At 47.1% G+C, this 21,220-nt stretch overlaps 1 protein-coding gene and 1 long non-coding RNA gene across 3 annotated transcripts in view; one reads left to right on the forward strand and one right to left on the reverse strand.

Annotated features, from left to right (window-relative positions):
• Nucleotides 1-12,427: 12,427 nt before the first annotated feature.
• On the reverse strand, nucleotides 12,428-19,776 carry LOC121015733 (uncharacterized). Its single transcript, XR_005783948.1, has 3 exons — nucleotides 19,706-19,776; nucleotides 18,470-18,610; nucleotides 12,428-12,509 (listed from the first exon to the last, which is right to left on the reverse strand). It is a non-coding gene; the product is annotated as an uncharacterized LOC121015733 (long non-coding RNA).
• Nucleotides 19,777-19,911: 135 nt separating this feature from the next.
• Nucleotides 19,912-21,220, forward strand: part of TEKT3 (tektin 3) — a 35,740-nt gene continuing 34,431 nt past the window's right edge. Inside the window, exon 1 of one of the 2 annotated variants that reach the window (XM_040453154.1) lies at nucleotides 19,912-19,994. Coding sequence is in view for 1 of the 2 variants with exons in the window: in XM_040453152.1 (XP_040309086.1) it covers nucleotides 20,537-20,569 (33 nt within the window). In the remaining variant the exon portion in view is untranslated. Of the gene's footprint in view, nucleotides 19,995-20,336; nucleotides 20,570-21,220 lie in introns of those variants that run through there. The other variant, XM_040453152.1, reaches the window with a different exon arrangement.

A 21,220-nucleotide genomic window follows, 5' to 3' on the forward strand; every position in this document is an offset into this window, starting at 1 on the left:
AGAGCGGCATTCGGAAGGCCAGGCAACTGCTTCCCCCAGCTCCTACTTCCAGAAGCAATGGTTTTTGCCTGCTGGCTCAGGTAGCGAAAGTGAGCTCTTGGCACTAAGAGGGAAGGAAGCGCTCCCAGAGGCTACTGAACCCCAAGAAGGATGGAGACCCGTCCACAGCCAGAAAACCCCACCTTGCAACCGCTAAGAGCGAAGTGCAGTGAAAACACACCCCATCCACAGCCAGACAGGGAGGGAATTCTCACTACAAAAGGAAGCGTAAGAGTGACCATTCCAGAAGAACAGACACCAGAAAGAGAACCACCGCGCATAACGGGGTGTGTTTGTGGGGGGAAATCATCCTCCAAGGAAATAATAAAAACAGAAAAATACTGTAAAATAAAGGTAGTTAATATCTTATAATGGGTTAATTGGATAATCACCATGAGTTAAGAATAGCTGATGTGAAAAAAAGAACCAAGTAGAAATCCTATAAGCTGGGGTGCCTGGGTGGCCCAGTCGGTTGAGCGTCTGACTTCGCCTCAGGTCACGATCTCACGATCTGTGAGTTCGAGCCCCGTGTCGGGCTCTGTGCTGACAGCTCGGAGCCTGGAGCCTGCTTCCGATTCTGTGTCTCCCTCTCTCTCTGCCCCTCCCCTGTTCCCGCTCTGTCTCTCTCTCAAAAATAAAGATTTAAAAAAAAATTTAAAACCGAAACTCTGTCCTTGTTCAACGTCAACTTCCCCTTTCCCCTGCCCTCCAGCCCCTAGAAGCCACTATTCTATTTTCCATCTGTATGAAGTTGACTCCTTTGGGGACTTCTTACAAGTGGACTCATAAAGTATTTGTCCTTTTGTGACTGGCTTTTTTTCCCCCTTAGATAATGTCTCCATGGTTCATCCATGTTGTAGCCTGTGTCAAAGTTTCCTTCTCAGGAAAGGCTGAATAATATTCCATTGTATGTATATAGCGCATACGCCCTTCCACCGATGAACCCTTGGGTTGTGTCCACTTTTTGTCTATTGTGAATAACATGCCATGTTCTGGATTTTTATACAAACAGTCAGAAGAAAGAATAAGACAAAAGGTAAGAGATCTGGAGATCCAAAGCTCCAAACACCAAATTCTGAGAAGGTTTGAGAAGTAGAAAACCCAAAGAAACCAATAAGCATAGAAAGATCGAAAAGGCTATGAAAAATCTAGCCTTTAAAAGGGATACAAGGCCCAGGTACTTTTCTGGACAAATTCTCCCGAGAAATATAGTAACGCTCCCAGAACACAGAAAAATACATAGACCTTCCCAATGCGTGCGATGATCGGAACGTTGAAACTGGAAAAGAACGGAAGGGAACAAAAGAAAGAGCTGGTGAAAGGTGGCAGGCTAAATATACGTGTATGTCTTTTCTCTCTCCCATCTTGCCATCCAAGACCACTCTGAAATAACATTATAGGAGGGAAAAAAATGTACATGTTCATAAGGCTAAAGAGGGAAGACAGAAGCCACCCACGGACAAGAGAGTTAAACACAGTTCTGGCAGATGGAAAACAGATGGGAGGGAGGAGCTGACTTAGGAAAGAAGAAACTTTTCAGGTGATACAAGCAGGGAATACTGAAGGAAAAAGAAAACGATTTAATTCCGTAAAGTCCCCTGAAGACCCTAGACTCAAAGGCATTAGGTACCTTGGAAAGATGGAGGCAAGCTGGGGGCTGCAAATAGGCAAGAGGGCCATCACCCTCCTTCAGAGCAGCTGGCCTACGTCGCCTCCCTTGCGCCACACAAAAAGCTGAGGGTTTATATTCTGAAAAGATAAGACAGAAGGAGCCCTGGTCTTGGACATTTAAGGCATGATGCTCTGCTCACACAGTGTCAGCAGCTGCACAAGGGTCGGGGTTTGGGGACTCTTCCCCAGAGAAAACAGGTGCACCCGGTGAAATCTGGAGATGTCCAGGTACGGAGGCCACCGGCTCATGGGACTTGTTCACATAGAGCTCCCGGTCGCCATCTTGGCACCTTGCTCTGAAACATAAATGGACAGTCAAGGATCACCAGTGGCACAAGTGCTCAAAGCCAACATAAGAAAAGAGGAAAGAGGGGCGCCTGGGCGGCTCGGTCAGCTGGGCATCCGACTCTTGATTTTGGCTCGGGTCGTGACCTCGCAGTTTGTGAGATCGAGCCCCGGGTCGGGCTCAGCACTGACAGCATGAAGCCCGCTTGGGATTCTCTCTCTCTCTCCACCCCCTCTGTCCCTCTCCCCTCAAAATAAATAATAAAAATAACCTTTGAAAAAAGAAGAAGAGGAAGGATATTATGCTGGGAAGAGAAGGCAACTGAAAATACTGCACACTTAATGTTTCCAAAGAGGTAGGAGATGACCACTGCATCCACACAAGAACACCTTTGTCATAAAAAAAGAAAAGAAAAGAAAAGAAAAACTGGATCGCCACGAAAAGCTCTTCGAGATGAAAAGTATCACTAAAATAAATGTGGCAGGAAACCTGGGGATAGGGTCGAGGAGGTCTTCCGACAGCGGAGAAACGGAACGGCAAAGTCATGGCAAGCAGGAGAGAAACGATAAGAACGTTAGAGGCTCTATTCAGGGGAAGCAAAATCCACCTTATACCGGTTCCGGAGGAAACAGAAAGGAGAAAATTGTCCAAGAAGTAGTGTAGGAAGATTTTCTGGAACTGATGGACACGACAGCCTGCATCGTGAGGGCCAGCCACGTGCCCAGCATTACGACCGATCAGACAAGCGAACGCCGACTGCCTAAGAAATCTATCTTCGTAAAATTCCAGAACGGTAGGGATGAAGAAGAGGGAAGAAGAGGGGAAACGAAAGGATGAAGAATCACAGTGGTATCACGCAAACCGGGAAGGCAGATGACGAAATCCTGAAGGAAAATGTTTTTTCAACCTGAACTTTATTACTGAGCCAACCTGTGAATGAAGAGTGAGGGGAGGATGATGCCATTTTCGGAGAGACAAGGAACTGCACATTTTACTGACCGTGAACTTTCGCATAGGAAGAGAGAAAGATTTATTCCACTGAAGTGAAAGAGAAAACTAGAAATGAAAAAAAAAAAAAAAAAGCCAAGGAGCCAGGAAAGAGAATATTTAATAGAGAGAGGGAGAGGGGGAAAAGAAAAGAAGGCACCTGGAAGTCTCAAGATGTCAGCTCTGTGAAGCGAAACTCACATGTGATCTGAGAAGAACATTCCGCTGAGTAGGGAAATGTTCCCTGGGGTCAGGGTGCCTTAGTTTTTGGTCCAGATTCTGACAACAGTGTGACTTTGGGCCACTCGCTGAAACTCCCCGGGCTTCACCTGGGTGTCTTTGTTTGCAAAGAAATGAGACGAAACTGTATAAATTTTTAGCGTCCTTAGATTTCTAACATTCTTTGCAGAGCAAGAGGAAGAGGTCAGTGATTAACTTTTTCCAGAAGGAGAGTGCAGGTATATCCACTGTTCCCTTCCTGTGGAACGAAGTGTTGGTACCAGAAAAAGATAGAAAAACAAAGCCGCTTGACGTTCCTTCCAGTTCTACAAGCCGACTACTCCTTCGTTTGCGTGACCATCAGAGTTCAATTTGGGGTGGTCTGTGTGCGTGCAGCTATCGTGACACTGAACTAAGCCAAGTAAAAATGCACTCAGTGTCATCTTTCTTGAGGTCTTGTGTTGGCCCGAGCCCCTTCTGATGGACCTAGTCGAGGCTGAGGCATCTCTACCAAACACACACACTACTTGTTAAATATTAGCCCATGTTTAGATCCAAGAACGTGTTCTTAAATCTTACAGTTATTTTTAACCAAACAAACATCTGAGCGGAAACACAGGTAACCCCCCCCCCCCCCCGTTGACCCAACATCCTCAAGCTCTGGGGGGGGGGATATTTTATAACACACCCTAGTCCCCGTTGACTGGTGTCACCACTTGAAATCCCATGTAAGAAGGAATCACAGAATAATCAACGCCGTCTTCTCTGGGTTCCAGACAAGGGGATGATGGTGTGCTTTCTCCTGCCATGCCCGATGGCATGACTGATGGAATCCACCAAGATTTAAGAGCCAAGCATCCCCAGACACTGAGGAAAAATCAAGTTTTTTTTCCTGGGGCGTCAGGGTGGCTCAGTCAGTTGAGTGGCCGACTCTCGATTTCGACTCCGGTCCAATCTCATGGTTCGTGAGTTCGAGCCCCACATCAGGCTCCACGTTGACTGTGCGGAGCCTGCTTGTGATTCTCTCTCTCTGCCCCTTCCATGCACTCTCTCAAAATAAACAAACACCACCCCCCCCAAAAAAAAACCCCATAAAATCAAGTTTCTTCTGAGGAAGCAAACAATGATAAGTGTCAGAGATGTAGATTTAAATTCTAGCACGGTGACACAGTGGACTAATTTAGTTCTCTAAAATCTTGGTTTTTTCTCCTCTGTAAAATGGGGTTAATAACACTACCCCTTTGTACAGGGGTTTTGAATTTCAGTGACATAATACACGCGAAGCACACTGTCCTATCTGGGACACACGGAGCGCTCAACATACACTTGCTATTTTGTAGCACTTGTCGTAAGCAAATTCAAGTTTCTTAAGGTACTCAGTAAAATTTTATAGACGTGGAAATCTTGGCAATCACTGTGCAAACAACGTAGTTCCTTCATCCATTGCCAAATCCAAGGCCGTGAAGATTTTCTACTGCGCTTTCTTCTAAGAGGCTATGGTTTCAGCTCTTTTAGGTCGTTGGACCCTTTTGGTTAATTTTTGTCATATGGCATGAGGGAGGTGTCCAACCTCATTCTTTTGCGGGTAGATACCCAGTTGCCCCAGGACAGTTTGTGGAAGAGACTGTTCTTTTCCCATCGGAGGGTCTTGGCACCCTTGTTGAAAATCAATTGACCGTAGATCTCCGGGATTATTTCCGGACTCTCAGTTCTATTTCATTGAGTGTGCCTACTCTTACGCCAATAGCACGCTGTCTTGATCGCTGTTGCTGTGCAGTAAGTTTTGAAATCGAGAAGTGTGAGTCTTGCAGCTTTCAACTGCATTTTCCATTTGTTTTGGCTCTTCAGGGCTCCTTAGAATTCCATATGAATTTGAGGACCAGCTTTTCCATTTCTGCAAAAAAGGACATTGGAATTTTGAAGGGGATTGCATGGGCTCTGTGGATCACTTTGGGTAGTGCTGCCATCTTAACAATGACCAATCCATGAACATGGTTGCTTTCTCTTTATTTAGGTCTTGTTTAATTTCTTTTAGCAATGTGTTGCCGTTTTCAACTCGCAAGTATTTCCCCTCCTTGGTTCAGTTTATTCCCATGTGTTTTATGTTTGGGGATGATATTATCAATGGAATTGTTTTCCTAATTAGCTTTTTTTTTTTAATTTTTTTTTATTTTTTATTTATTTATTTTTTAATGTTTTTTTAAAATTTTATTTATTTATTTTTTTTTTCAACGTTTTTAAATTTATTTTTGGGACAGAGAGAGACAGAGCATGAACGGGCGAGGGGCAGAGAGAGAGGGAGACACAGAATCGGAAACAGGCTCCAGGCTCCGAGCCACCAGCCCAGAGCCTGACGCGGGGCTCGAACTCACGGACCGCGAGATCGTGACCTGGCTGAAGTCGGCCGCTTAGCCGACTGCGCCACCCAGGCGCCCCTAATTAGCTTTCCAGATTGCTCATTGCTGCTGTATAAAATCACGACTGCCTTTTGTGCATTGATCTTGTATCCTACAACTCTGCTGACTTCATTTGTTGCTCTAGAAGGTTTCCTTCGGAGTCTTGGGGATTTTCTCTATATAACGTCATGTCATTTGTGAACAGAGACAGTTTTACTTCTTCCTTTCCCATCCGGATGTGTTGTATCGCCTACTTGCTCTGGTTAGAGCTTCTAGTACAATGCTGAGTAGCAGGAGTGAAAATGGGCATCCTGTCTTGTTCTTGATATTAGGAAGAAAATGTGTGGTCTGTCACCACTGAGTGTGATACTAGCTATGGGTTTTTCATAAATGCCCTTTATCGCATTGAGAAAGTTACCTTCCAGTACCAGTTTTCTCAGTGTTTTTTTTTTTTTTTTATCAGTACAGGGTGTTAGATTTTGTTAAATATTTTTATGCGCCAACAGAGAGGATCATGTGTTTCTTCCCCTTTGTTCCCTGAATGCAGCGTATTACCTCGACTGCTTCTTAAGTGTTGAATCACCCTTGAATTTCAGGAATGAATCGCTCTTGACCGTGCTGTACAATCCTTGGAATATACTGCTGGATTTGGTTTGCTGGCATTGCGTTGAGGAGTTTTGCATCTGTATTTCTAAGGGATATTGGTCTGTAGTTTTCTTTCCTTGTGCTGTGCACGTCCATTTTACGCTATGCGGGTTTGCGCGCATGCACACACACATTTATGATTCACCAAAAATCCAAGCTGCTCCAAACACCCGAGACAACGTGTTTGCCCAAATAAATATATTATTATGCAATACGCCAGGAAGGATAACGACCAAGAAGATGTAGTTTTCCTTAGCGTTGTTGTTTCTCGGAGGAGGTTCTTGAGAAAGATACAGGTCTCTGCAACTTACACCAAGCAGCCAACCCTCATCTACTGAACTATGTACCATGTTGTCAAGTGGTTTGCACACTTCTGTGTACACACCCCTCGACGTGCCGTAAAACATCGGATTCTGCAGTTCTGTCATAAAGGCAGGATCTCAGGTTCTGCATTCCTTATAAGCTCCCTGGGGACACTGTTGCGGCTGGTCTACGGACCACACTTGGCGCAGCAAGTTCGCGGCCATGGGTTAGGTGGGGCTAGGCCCATTCTTGCTTTGACTACTCATTACTTTGGCAACAAAACTCTCCGATCGTGAAGGCAGCCATGTTCAAACAAGAATGCTTCCGGAGGTGCTCAAGGAACACGAATGTGTGTGTATGCCCGTGCAGGAAGAGCCAAGACTTTGTTAACATGGTCAACTTGTGACATGCACGGGATCTAAGCCATCTGTGTGTACAATTCGACTTGTTTCTTCTACCCCATTGAAAGCAAACAGAGCCAGGCCCTGGCAACACCGTGCAACTGATGAGCTTTTCCTACAGCGTGTCCAGCTTCTGCTTTTGGTGGCCTATTTTGGAAAATTAAGGCCCCTCCCTGATGTCATGGGGCTCAGCGTCTCCTGCGGCTACTTCCTGCTCATTGTTCAACATTGGGATTGAATCTGTTACCAGTCAGTTGCATTCACTCCAATACCCACTTTTTGGTGGGAGATAACAGGCTTGACTCATGGCAATGCTGCTAAAGGGCAGGTTCGTCTGTAGGTGCTGGGGACCCTGAGCACGCGTGGAGGAGGAATACGTTGATTGGCCTTGTGGTTAGCATCTGTCCTGGCATGTCCCCTCCACATCCTTTCTCTGGTCTTTCCCCTCTGGTTCCTGCCAAATGACGAGTGGGAGCTGCCTTGCTGTTCCCCTCTCCCGAGGTCATCTTTTCTCCCATCCCAGATGTAGTTCGTGTGTCCCAGGAACTGCACGTACTGTAGCTAGCTCTGGATAACACTTTTGTCACTTCTTTTATGCCCTGAAAAGAGTACCAAAAACTTTCATATGATTTGTACCTTTTGTGGAAAGATATGATGAAACGATATTTAACGTTTATTTTCAAAAGGAAGCACTAAAAACATTCACAATATGGGGCTTAGGTAAATTTAAAATTTGTTTTGGAAAAATTTTGTACTCTCACACCCTTCTTAAAGTTGATGTCTTAAAAAGAAGTATATGTTTAAGAAGTTTTGAAGGACTAATTTTTATGTACTGTCAATATTGATACTTAAAAGTAAACTTGTCATATCATTCTTTGTAACATATCCAGTTACATGCCATAATGAATAATACCCACATCACCCATGAAAAACTTTTTTTTAATGTTTCTTTATTTTTGAGAGAGACAGAGACAGAGTGCAAGGGGGGAGGGGCAGAGAGAGGGAGACACAGAATCTGAAGCAGGCTCCAGGCTCTGAGCCATCAGCACAGAGCCCGATGCGGGCAAGGCTTGAACTCACAAACTTGTGAGATCATGACCTGAGCTGAAGTCAGATGCTTAACTGATTGAGCCACTCAGGCACCCTGCACCATTACCCATTTAAAAATAAATGAACAAGCTTATCTTAATGGTCAGAAATTATACCTCAATTCTTTGAGCTCATTCCCATTCCAATTCCCTCCCTAGAGAAATGCATTTTATTTGTTTATTTTTTACAAGTTTATTTACCTATTCTGACAGAGACAGAGAGAGAGAGAGAATCCCAAGCAAGCTCCGTGCCATCAGTACAGAGCATGATGTGGGGCTCAGTCCCACGAACCATGAGATCATGACCTGAGCCGAGATCAAGAGTCAGACACTCAACTTACTGAGCCACCCAGGCACCCCTGGAAATGCATTTTAATGTGATGTGCAGTTAGGCTTGAAAATCTCCCACTGATGACCCTCTTGTACTTCTCTGCCAAAATTTGTATAGAAATCAAACAAAAATAAAATATAAACAAAATAAAAATGTGTATATAAATGAAATTTAATAATTTGTAAATTCTTTGTAACTCCATCGCGTAAGACTCCGAGCATAAAAATGTCAAACATAAATTTATTTTATTTTATTTTATTTTATTTTATTTCATTTTATTTTAGTATTAAACTCCCAAAGCAACACTTTATTGGCAATGCACCTCTTGGTGAGATGGATGGGAGATGATTTACTTATTTTACTATTAGTACACAGATCACTGTTAAACTGAGCTGAGTTTCAGTGTTATTTCTGTGCCAATGTCTCCTTTTTATTGATGCTGGTGTTGAGAAACTTTGTTCATACAAATTAGATAGGACTGGAAGGAGAATCTTTATATCAATGCTACTCAACTTATTTTATTTTATTTTTTAAGTTTTTAAAGTTTTATTTACTTATTTCAAGAGCGACAGAGAGTGAGCAGGGGAGGGGCAGAGAGAGAGAGAGAGAGAGGCTCTGGCAGTGCGGAGCCTGATGCTGGGCTTGAACTCACGACCCACGAGATCATGACTTGAGCAGAAACCAAGAGTTGGTCACTTAATCGACTGAGCCACGCAGGCGCCCATATTTTTTAATTTTTTTGATGTTTATTTATTTATTTTTTTTTTTTAAATTTTTGGGGCGCCTGGGTGGCGCAGTCGGTTAAGCGTCCGACCTCAGCCAGGTCACGATCTCGCGGTCCGTGAGTTCGAGCCCCGCGTCAGGCTCTGGGCTGATGGCTCAGAGCCTGGAGCCTGTTTCCGATTCTGTGTCTCCCTCTCTCTCTGCCCCTCCCCTGTTCATGCTCTGTCTCTCTGTGTCCCAAAAATAAATAAACGTTGAAAAAAAAATATTTAAAAAAAATTTTTTTTTAACGTTTTTTTAAATTTATTTTTGAGACAAGGAGAGACAGAGCATGAACAGGGGAGGGTCAGAGAGAGGGAGACACAGAATCTGAAACAGGCTCCAGGCTCTGAGCTGTCAGCCCAGAGCCCGACGCGGGGCTCGAACTCATGGACCGCGAGATCATGACCTGAACCGAAGTCAGCCGCTTAACCGACTGAACCACCCAGGCCCCCCTCAGTGTTACTCAATTTAAAATGTAACTCCTTCGGAGTGATATGCCCCCCCAAACCCAAGATCATCTATCATCAAAACCTGTTTGATGAATGGACACCTGTGTAGGTCTTCCTTTAATTTTGGAGGAAACGAACTAAAAACCGCGAGGTTGGCAAAATAACTCGTTGCCTAATTATTGGAGTGATTCACTTTCTGGACCATCGCCAAGTGTTTGGGCTGTCCCTCTGTTTGGCTCCCCAGAATGTTTCACACTTGAGGCCAACACACTGTTGAGAATAGGAAGGGTCTTGGTGGAAGGGTGAGGGGATCAGGACGACCCCTTGAACTTGCTGCCCTCAAGGCAGATCCCTTGTAGGAATGAATATGTACTGAAGCAAAGGCAGGAGAGTGATGCTGTGAAACCATCTGAGGCCGACACGCCCCTTGGAAAATGTTCCAGTGCCTCCAGTAGGCTTGCCTAACAGTCCAGAAGTCTCCACCGGGTTGCACAGAGTTTCTGTGCTGTACCCAGCAGACACAGAACCACTCTCAGAGCCATGGTAGACTCACAGTGCCCTTGTCCCCTGCCATCACCTGCTGGCTCTCTTAGACACCCCCTTCCCCACCCCCCCCAAAAAAACAGTGCAGCACCCAATAAATTATTTAAACCTCCAGGATGTGTGTCTCAGAAACCAACGAATCTAATTTTTTCCCCTTAAGTCTAGTTATTTAAAAATAGTTGTCACCTTTCCAGAAGCCTCGGCCGTTTTCTGTAAGCACCGATGACCTCATCCAATGTTGTGGCTAACTCGCAGCCACATATAATTAAGTTCTGTCTTGCCGTGTTTCTGCTGCAAGATGATGCGAGGCTTCCCTTCCTGCTACGCTGCCGTGGGAGGAGGACGCCGGGAGAAAATACTGCCGTGTGTGGCTCACAAACCTTCCACCGTCACCCCTGTCTTGTTCTGTAAGAAGGGCCATGCGCTCTTCTGCGGGGCAAGGCGGGGGCTGTCCCTTCCCCTGTGCTCCTACTCAATTTGCCTAACAACCTGTAAAGGCAGTAGCATCATCCCCCCTTCATGGATAAGGAAATCGAGTCTCAGAGAGGTTATGACTCGGTCATTGTCTTGCACCGGTGGAGGGCAAACCCAAGACTACCAGCTCGGTCTGTCTTGTTACTGAGGCTGTGTGTCCTCACCCACGCGCCCGGGGCCACCTTAGACAGAAAACACCTCCTTAGCTGCGGCGGGTACCCCGGGTGGGGGTGTGGGAAGCTGTGCTGGCAGATGACTGTGGTCTTCAGAAACGCCTAGCAGGTGTGAGCCTAGAGCGGTGCTCCCCAAGGCCAGACGCGAAAGGCCCAAGGCCGTCCCAGCCGCTGAAGTTCAGCAGCGCGCTTGCGCCCCAGGTAGAGCGTGGGGAGTGGGCGGTGGGACCCACAGCGCCCATCACACTGTTCCTGGGGGAACAGCCGCTGCGGCGGTGGGGCGTCTGCAGAATTGCAGCGATGACAGACGGAGTGTCCTCGGAACACTGGGGACTTTGAAAGGTAGGGGGGACGAGGGGGAGAGGACCCTGTTTCGTGGGCAGCTATGAGTCAGACCTCTTGTCCCTGGGGGTGGGGAGGTGGCCTGAGGTTGCCTGCAGGTGATAACACAGGTCATTGTCTTTTCTCTTTGTCTTTTAATTGACAAGCCACAGGTTGTTCTGAATGAAGTAGGAAGTAATACAGTGTGGAGTTTATGGTTTTCACTTTGGACTCAAATGATTTATAAGGAAGGAGAGACTATATAGGTTTATGTGTTTATATATACACCTATATATATACATATATATACACATACATACACTCTCTATATACATATATATACATATATATACACATACATATATACATATACATATATATACATATATATACATATATACCTGTATATACATATATACAGGTGTGTATGTATGTGTATATATATGTATATATATGTATATGTATATGTATATATATATACATAGGTGCGTATGTACATATATGTACATATATGTGTATATGTATATAGGTGTATACATATACATATACATACATACAGGTATATACATATAGGTGTATACGTATATATATGTACATATATATACACACATACGTATGTGTACTTATACACACAGAGACAGAGACAGAGAGAGATAGAGAGACAAGGGAGAACATATAGGCATATATTCCCAGCAGATACGTGTAAGCAGGCTCCAGGTATTTATGTAAATGAGAAGACATTAGAATATCTTGGGGCATGGTGAAATTTGCTTTTTTTTTTTTAATGTTTATTTATTTTTGAGAAAGAGAGAGAGAGAGACAGCATGTACGTGGGGGAGGGGCAGAGAGAGAAGGAGACACAGAACCGAAGCAGGCTCCAGGCTCCGAGCTGTCCGCACCGAGCCCGACGCGGGGCTCGAGCCCACGGACCCGCGAGATCATGACCCGAGCCGAAGTCAGACGCTTAACCGACTGAACCAGCCAGGCGCCTCTGCTTTTGTGTTTTTTTTTTTTTTTATAATTTTTTTTTTCAACGTTTATTTATTTTTGGGACAGAGAGAGACAGAGCATGAACGGGGGAGGGGCAGAGAGAGAGGGAGACACAGAATCGGAAACAGGCTCCAGGCTCCGAGCCATCAGCCCAGAGCCCGACGCGGGGCTCGAACTCACGGACCGCGAGATGGTGACCTGGCTGAAGTCGGATGCTTAACCGACTGCGCCACCCAGGTGCCCCTGTGTTTTTGTTTTTAATCTCGAAGACTCTCCGCAGGGAAACTTGGAGCTGTGCTGGGCTCACCCAGAAGTACTGTCTGTGGAAGCAGAAATGAAGCTCCGAGGTGTCATCGAAGGATGCTGGCGATGCGTCTCCCAGGCCCGGGGAGGGAGATACAAGAGAGATACAAAAATTCCTCCTGGTCCTAAAAACAACGACAACGACGACAACAACAACAACAAGTTAATTTAAATTCGAAATATAAGTAACTATTTTAAAAATCTCACTCACAGGCAGGAGAAAGGACACCTTGTTTATAATGTCGATTATGTCAGTTTAGAAATACCCATCGCAAGCAAAAGAAATCAGGAGGCAGAGTATCTCCTTTGCCTGTAGACGCCCGCTGATTGTATTTTACACCTGAAACTAAGATAACCCTGTATGTTCATTATACGTCAATAAAAAAAAAAAATCCCTAAGATTAAAGTAAGGTATTACTGCTCAGATCCAAGTAGACTCTTTTGCAATAAAGTTTGTAGGGATTCCCAGGCCCCACCCTAGACTTACTGAATCCGATCCCCTTGGGATGAGAGCCTGAAGGCTGCATTTTAAAAGCTCTCTGGGCAATTCTGATGTGTCATGCTCTGTACTTGGGAATGTTCTAGCAGAGCAAAGATGGCTGTGCATTGTGACTCAGATGAGCTAATTATTGGCTTATGAAGAGCACTTGGTATTTTTATGAGCATTCTAGAGAAGTGTGGGGTGGGGAGGGGGACGATGTTGATTCCCGGCAAGCTTGAATTCTGTTTGCATTTGCTCGTGTCTGTAACATTCTGGCTTTCCATTCCAACATCTCCACACCCTACCTGGCCTGATCCCTCAAAGATCACTCAACGTCCACTTGTGAACAAAGATGTCTGCTCTGTGCTCCTGTCTCTTTTTTGGGGCCCTGGTGAGCCAGGCTAGGTCAGAAGGCCCTTTTTATTTTATTTATTTATTTAAAAAAAATTTTTTTTTAACATTTATTTATTTTTGAGACAGAGAGAGACAGAGCATGAATGGGGGAGGAGCAGAGAGGGAGACACAGAATTGGAAGCAGGCTCCAGCCTATGGGCCTTCAGCCCAGAGCCTGACGCGGGGCTCGAACTCACGGACCGTGAGATCGTGACCTGAGCTGAAGTCAGACGCTCAACCGAATGAGCCACCCAGGTGCCCCCAGAAGGCCCTTTTTAATCTAGTTATAGAGCAAACATGGAGCAAGTCCCAGACGACGTGCCTCAGTTTCCAGTCTAGTCTGGTCCTGTCATCACTGAAGGCATCCAAAGGCATCCAAAGCCCCCAGAGTCACCTCTAAGCCAAAAGGGCTCCACATTTATGGTTTATATATAGTTCCCTCCACCCTCCTGGTTGGTAGACTTTCCACTCTCTGTCTCCTCCTTAGTTTGGGAGTCTCATCTTGGTTGCTGCAAGTCACAGAGGGGCTATGGAAGTCGGAAGACGATTCCGATGCTTTTTCTACCCAAGCACGGACACTAGTCGGAGTCTTTTCAGCTTTTCAATATCTCAAACAGATTGCCTCCCATCTCCATTATTCAACTTATTTGGACACTGATTTGTCTTCCAGTCGCTCCTATTTAAAATCATCATGGCCTTCTGGATAATTCTCGGGAAACTCTCCCTGAAGGATTTGGCAATGAGTGGCCAGAACATCGGGGCCACCGATGAGGTGGTTCCCAGCTTGGGTCGTAGGCTCTTTGGGAAACAGAGATATCTAACTACCTTGAATAATGAGGGCGGCAGGGAGGAGAGGCAGGTAGAAATAAAAAATCTCACGGAAATGGGAAAATGTTTGCAAACTGGGGAGTCGCTGAGGGTACGGTAGGGCCTCAATGACAGGACTGTGTTGTTCCTCCCTGGCAGTCCAACTGTATGAACCTCAGCCAGAATTTTGCAACATCAAACATGCCGACTCAAATACTCTCTGCGTGACTCAAAACCAAACTTTCCAAGAGAGAGGCTCTGCCTTGATTGGGTTTGGTGCCAGGCTACCTCAGTCTTCTGGCCAGACTGCAGATGGGCTACCTTTGAGCTAGGTGCCCACTTGTGGTCCAATCAGCTGTGGCCAGGGAGAGTGCTGGATGGGAGTAGAGAGCCCATCATAGGAACCATGGCCACTGTCATAGGTTGGGTTCCGTAGAAGCCGACCCTGAGGATTAGTGTGAAAGTGACTTATTCAGAAAGTGTTCCCCTGGAAAAAGTAGCAGAGAAATGAGGAAGTGAGATCTAGACATCTAGACGGGAAGTCAGAAGAGGAGGGGTACAATATCTAGCCACGTCCCCAGGAAGGGGGGTTTGGTTCAGTGCCTCAGGGGGAGCTCTGGAGATAGGGTAGGTCCCACCTCAGAGTCGTCCCAGTCAGGGCAAGGCAACTGGGACATTCATCCCCGTGAACTCATTAGTCTTGGGTAACGGTTGGCCTGAGGCACAAACTCCTAGACATTTCTAGCGTTTCTTCTGCAGGGAAGGTAGCTGCTGGCAGCCAGAAGGCAGTCCTTCTTCAGGGAGATGTAAAGCCCAGTGTTGCGAGTGACAGCACTCTGACAGGCTGTGCTCACGAAACGGTCAAAGCATCTGACGGACTGCGGACTGTAGCACTGACATCATCTGCTACAGCCAGCTGAAGAATGTGCTAGAGAGGCTCTCTTCACCAGAGTGCTGTGGTCGTGGCTGACGCCATAAGCTGACTAAAGTCTTCCCCACATTGCCTGACTGTGACGACGACCCAACGAGCCGGGAGCTTAGGTTCGGGTCGTAAAACGTGCAGTCGTGTGTCTAGGGCCTGTGTCTACAGTATGGCACCTGCAGAAATGGCCAACCGAGGCCAACATACATCAAAGGCCGACACACAGCAGACAAGGTCACGTTCACCAGACTCTGGCTCTTTTCAGTGTAGGAAGAAGGGAGGAACTCTTTTCAACCAAGTCAACAAAGAGAAATTAACTTCCTTATTAATCACCGAGAAATACCACTTCAAATACCTGATACAAACACAGCACGGCTGTCTATAGAGCCGGCTCCATTTTTATTTCCGCAAACTCTCCTCAGTTTGAGGAGCGGCAGTATTCTGTATCACCCAGAAGCTAAGCGTTCGGGATTCCCTGGCTGACTGTGCGTTCCCTCTTTTGGGGACTCTCCCCACACTGGAGCCCGCACCATCCGGGCTTTCCCGTGTCCCATCGGATGGTAATCTCTTTAGAGATACGAACAGGGACCCACTCACGGGGATACAAATATTCAACCGTTGGCTCTCAGGGTAAAGTGTATTCTTATACACACATACACACAACTTTATTGTATCCTTGAATGATATAAAGGATGTATAGCTCACAATTTACAAATGATAGTGATATACGATACTCTGTGTTGTAAGTTCCATAGCGCCAACTGGTTTTCACAGAGTGCTTTCCACTGATTTTTCGCTAAACTCTTCTGTCTCTGGGCAGCCTACGGCTGCGGTTGATGAACGAGGAAGCTCCAACCTGAATGTCGGTCGGCATCTTCATTTATGTGAACAGGTAAGACAAACACGGGGATGTGTGTTGGAACTTCACTCAACGACAAGAGTGACGTCAAAAATGGTTCTGGGGACCACGGCTGGAAGAACATCAGCCCCGTCCCCAAAGGGCTCACAGTCTCACGGGAGAGACGATATGTAAAAGCATGTGACAAGGCGACAATGACTCTGATGGAAACACAAGGAAAGAGAGCCCTGTGGGGGCCCTGTGGGAGCCTGTCCCACTGGATCAGGAGGCCACCCCAAAATGGGACACTCGGTGCGGCATGTAGCTTCTAGAATCACAGCTCGTCACCTGCTACACAAGGGAGTAGAAGATGGTGTTTCAACTTGGCAGGGTCTATGTGTCTTCAGCTCTCCCCAGGTACTCCACTCCCCACAGGGCGTGCCCTGCAAATTTCACGCTATGACAACGTCTATTCTGTTGAAAAAGCTTAGGGTGATACACACCCCTACCTACAAATAGCTTAGTAACGTAAGCAAAACACAACAGCGGCCGCTGATACCGCCTTCCTGCGGTTGTAAACGATGAAATTCTCAAGGAATGCGTCCCACACTCACGTGGCCCAACCAGTGCCTTGTGAAGCCCTTTTCTGTAAGTGTGAGTGCTATGTTCTGCGCCTCGAGTCAACGTGGATCTCCTATCCAGTTCACAGGTTGACGGTGCACCTTCCACAAGTACCCATAGTCAGCCCAGCGCTCAAGGAAACTAAAGGCAAGCCGTTGACAGGGGCGGTGCGAGTTTGAAAAAAATGTTGCAAATCTGTGTCTCCGTCCTTCCTGAGAACGAATGGCGGGGGACGCAGGTCAAGATTTACACTACTCTGTAATTTTAGACTGCGCTTCAGGACTTACCTTATCCTAGGACTTCGGCTCTCACGTTTTTTACAACGCGATACTGCCGATTTCCCCACATAAATAGCCATTAGATGGACTAATGGAATGAAAAGAATTTAGAAAGAGCGGGCGGGTTAAAGAGACAGCCGGATATAAAGGTAATATATATTCTCTTTTATTTTCCTGAGTGCAAATGTTGTTTTTACGTTTTTAACACTTAAATTCAGGTTAGTTAACATACCGTGTAGGATGGGTTTCAGGAGTAGAACCAGGGATTTATCACTCACATGTAACACCCAGTACTCATCCCAACAGGTGCCCGCCTAATGCCCATCCCCCATTTAGCCCCTCCCCCACCCAACACCCCTCCAGCGGCCCTCAGTTTGTTCTCCGTACTTAAGAGTCTCTTCCGGTTTGCCTCCTCCTGTCTTTTGATTTTTCCTTCCCTTCCCCTGCGTTCATCTGTTTTGTTTCTTAAATTCCACAAATGAGTGGAATCATATATTTGTCTATTTAATTTTCCTAAATATTCTCCCTCCCACACACTCACACCCCCATACACCTCTTTCACTTCCTTACTCTCTCCCTCTCTGTGGGTCCTTCTTCCATCTTTTTTTCCACGTGCCACCCTTTGGCTTCTCCTCCCCACCCCCACCCCCCCACCCCTGCACTCCTAGACAGTATACTCAGATGGGGAACTGCCTTCAAGCCTCAACTGACTTAGAACCTTTCACTGAATACACCGATAAACCAGGTATTTTTCAACTGCTTTGGAGAAGGTCTGCAATTAGCTAGACATGCGCATGGATTTTTCTTTCTCTCACTGAAGCGTATTTTGGGGACACATTTAATGTTAAGCCAGTGTTGCCCAAACTGTGTTCCGTGGAACAGTTAGCGTTCTTGGAGATGATAACAAGCGTTCTGAGTTGACCAATCGCCTCTTTTTTTTAAATTTTTTTTTTCAACGTTTATTATTTTTTTTTTATTTTTGGGACAGAGGGAGACAGAGCATGAACGGGGGAGGGGCAGAGAGAGAGGGAGACACAGAATCGGAAACAGGCTCCAGGCTCTGAGCCATCAGCCCAGAGCCCGACGCGGGGCTCGAACTCACGGACCGCGAGATCGTGACCTGGCTGAAGTCGGACGCTTAACCGACTGCGCCACCCAGGCGCCCCCCAATCGCCTCTTTAATGGTCCGGGGAACACACTTTGGGAAACACCCATCTCATGCAGTAAGACTTTTCTTTTTTCTGTGCTAAAGGGCTGAGGAAAGGAGCCCTCGGATTCCATCCCAGCCTCCAAGGGCTGCCCCTCTGGGGACGGAAGCGGCGGTCTGTGATGGGGGTCCCTGCTTACTTTCTCACTCCCGCTCATGTTTGACAAGCTTCCCACCCCGTCTCCTGCTCTGCCCTCCAGGATGAACAGAAGCTTGTCCACGGCCCCCTCGTGATCTTCGACTTTGAAAGGGTCTCATAAAGCAGCCGTGGCCCGGCACTAGCTTTCTAAGCCTGTTCTCTTGTGGTTCCGTTGGCCTTTGTGCTGACAAGCAAGCATCTTCCGCAAAGACTCTGATCCCAGAACCTTGAGGAGGTTGTGTTTAAGCTCTCTTGGACCAGCCATTGAATCCTGATCTGTGGGCCACTCGCCCTCCCTTCTAGATGGTGTCAAAATTATTTAGACTGCCTTATTAAAGGTGTTATCCTATAAAAGATGGCTTTAAAGCCTCCGAACAGGGGACCCCGTGCCTGCCTTACCTGTTGTTACAGAAGGCGACTCCCCAGGTCTTTAGCAGGTATGGATGTGTGCTGGGCTGCAGTACCTTCCTCACAGGGGTGTGTTGATGAGTTGAAGGTCAATGTAGCATCTACCGAGTCTACGGCCTGCAGGCCAGAATTCTGAGAATTAATACAAAATGCACACTATTCGTGAGACAAGGTAATTTCAAAAAAAGGTAGCTCGGGGTAAAATGTGTGTTAGGCAAGAAATAGAGTCGCTGGTAAGGAACATAGGAGGACAGGAGAGGGTTGGGGAACCCTGGTGCCCTGGTGGGGTCTGGGGGCCCAGACTCGTCCTGTTTAGTTCTGTGGCTGGGCTGATGAGCAGCTTTTGATCATTGGATGCCGTCTGTGGTTTTCCTACTGGGGATAATATTCTGGGTTTGTATCCATGGTCAGACCTGCTGTGTTGCCTTAGTGGAGACACTGGCGGAGGAACAGATTTTCTAGTTCAGTTCACGTGAGTTGGCCTCTAATCAACCTGGAAAACAGACTCACATCTCTGAAGGGGCAGAGCTGAGGTCCCTAACCTTTAGTCACCTCACTAAGGTCTGCCAAGGGCCAGCCTGATGATGCCTTACCCTGGCAGCAAGTCCCCTGGTGTCACCCTTTGGTGGGATGTCACTCGGGGATTCCCAGACCAACCAAGAATGTTTAACCGGGGCTTTTTTTTTTTTTTTTTTTTTCCTGTAGCGCTAACAGTAACTCTCTGGCCTCACTGTTCACCCATTAAGACGGTTGCCTTGTAGAAAAGAGCTCCTTGAAGTCTGACAGATCTGAGTTTTAGTGGGACTTCTGCCACTTACTGTTTGGGGGGCCTTGCCTATGTCAGATAACTTCTCCAGGCCTGAAGTTTTTGTGTGTGTGTAAAACGTAAATTCCTACCGCATGGTTGTAAGGAAGTTGCACGGGTGAATAGTGATATATGGAAGACAGGTGACTCAGTGCCTGGGTGAAATAGGGCAGGCTACTGTTTACGGAAATATTTGCGAGAGAGAGAGAAAGAGAGAGAGAGAGGGCGCCCAAATCTTTTCCTTAGAGTGAGGAAGGAGGGGAGGATCACTAGATAACGCCACCAAGGGAGAAGGCTCTGCTAGACAGAGGACAGGTGCGAATGTGGAGTCCTGCCCGTATCCTGCAGGTAGAACGGGCCACCAAGTCCCCTGCAGCTGAAGAGTTCCGATTCAGGTGCCGCAGGAAAGGCTGGGGAATCACCTTGGCCTCTCCGTTGAGTGGCGCTTCACCCGGTCACCCCCGGGACCCAGCATGTCTTCCAGGGAGCCGTGGTTACTAGGCGCGAGAGCGTCCATGGCAACCGCCAGCCACAGGGTTCCTCCCGCGCCCGCCGCCCGCCCCTCCTCCTACGGGCCAATCATCTCCCGAAGAGCTGGCAGGGGCGGCCGTTGAGTGGTCCGCGGGCGCTGACGTCACAGGTGGGAAAGGCGGGGCCAGGGCCGGACCGGTAGGGGTCCCAGCCCTCAAGGGCGGGACTGCGCGCCGACAGGTGAGTGGTCTCACCGGCCCCTGCGTGCCGCTGGGACGACCCCTCCAGGGTCCCCTTCCCCAGTGAGGCCCCAACGTCTGACCTCAGAATTGGGGGTGAAGTGGAAACCCTGGAATTCCTCTCCCCCACCTGCACCTCCCTGCTCCCACCCCTCAAAATAGAAACCGTCCAAACCCACTGGTACCCACTACCCAACCCCTACCCGGTGCCTTTGCAACTTACATTTCCCATGCTCTGCAAGGATTGAGGAGTTATTTCTAAATACGGAACCAGCAAAGGGGGCGTCCGCCCCCCCCCCCCGCCCCTGTGCTCCCTCGTGTGATTTCTCAGTGCTGTGCTGTTCCACTGTCGCGCTGTGTCCTGCTTCATTAGCCGGGTTTCTAAGTGCCACCAAGGGGAGGGCCCTACAAACACTTGGCCGCTCAGAGAGGGTTCCTGAGGTTCCCATCAAGGTAGGGTGTTCTCCCGCGGCCCGTGGCCATTTGTGTTCCTGCTCTGACCATGAAGCTCTTGTATTTTGACCGTTTAGACCAAGTCCCTTTATGTTTCCCCCCTGGATGCTTATAATGATGCAGGTAAGCATTTTAGAAATGGGTTAAAATTAGTTGTCTGGTCACTGTGGAAAAAGGCAAGCAAATTGTTTCACTACTAGGCAAAGTGTTTTGGGGTTTCTGATAAAATATTCTGCTGTTTCTTTTTTCTTTTTATTTATTTATGTTTAAATGTTTATTTTGAGAGAGAGCGAGCATGAGCAGGGGAGGGGCAGAGAGAGAGAGGGAGAGAGAGAGAGAATCCCAAGCAGGCTCCGTGCTGTCACTGCAGAGCCTGATGTGGGACTCGATCCCAAGAACAGTGAAATCATGACCTGAGCCGAAAGCAAGAGTCGGCCTCTTAACCGACCCAACCACTCAGCCGCCCCAACTCTTTTCTTTTTAAAATGAAATATTTTCCGCAGTAGAGCATTCAAGCATCCATGCATCCATCATGAGGCCTCCTCCTATGTACCCCCTTGGGAATCGCGTCCCCTTTTTTCCTTTCCTGTCTGGTTTCCACGGCTCCCAAATGCTGAGGTCAGAGGTTGGGGCCTCACTGGGGAAGGGGACCCTGGAGGGGTCGTCCCAGAAGACTACCTACCAGATTTTAGTGTTTACTTCTACTCTGTGTATTTTTATACCTTTACTACTTATGTATTTGTCCAAAAATGAACGTATAGTGTTGTTTTTCAA

Source organism: Herpailurus yagouaroundi, unplaced genomic scaffold, assembly GCF_014898765.1.
Source record: "Herpailurus yagouaroundi ecotype Mexico unplaced genomic scaffold, PumYag 208, whole genome shotgun sequence".
Taxonomy (NCBI): domain Eukaryota; kingdom Metazoa; phylum Chordata; class Mammalia; order Carnivora; family Felidae; genus Herpailurus; species Herpailurus yagouaroundi.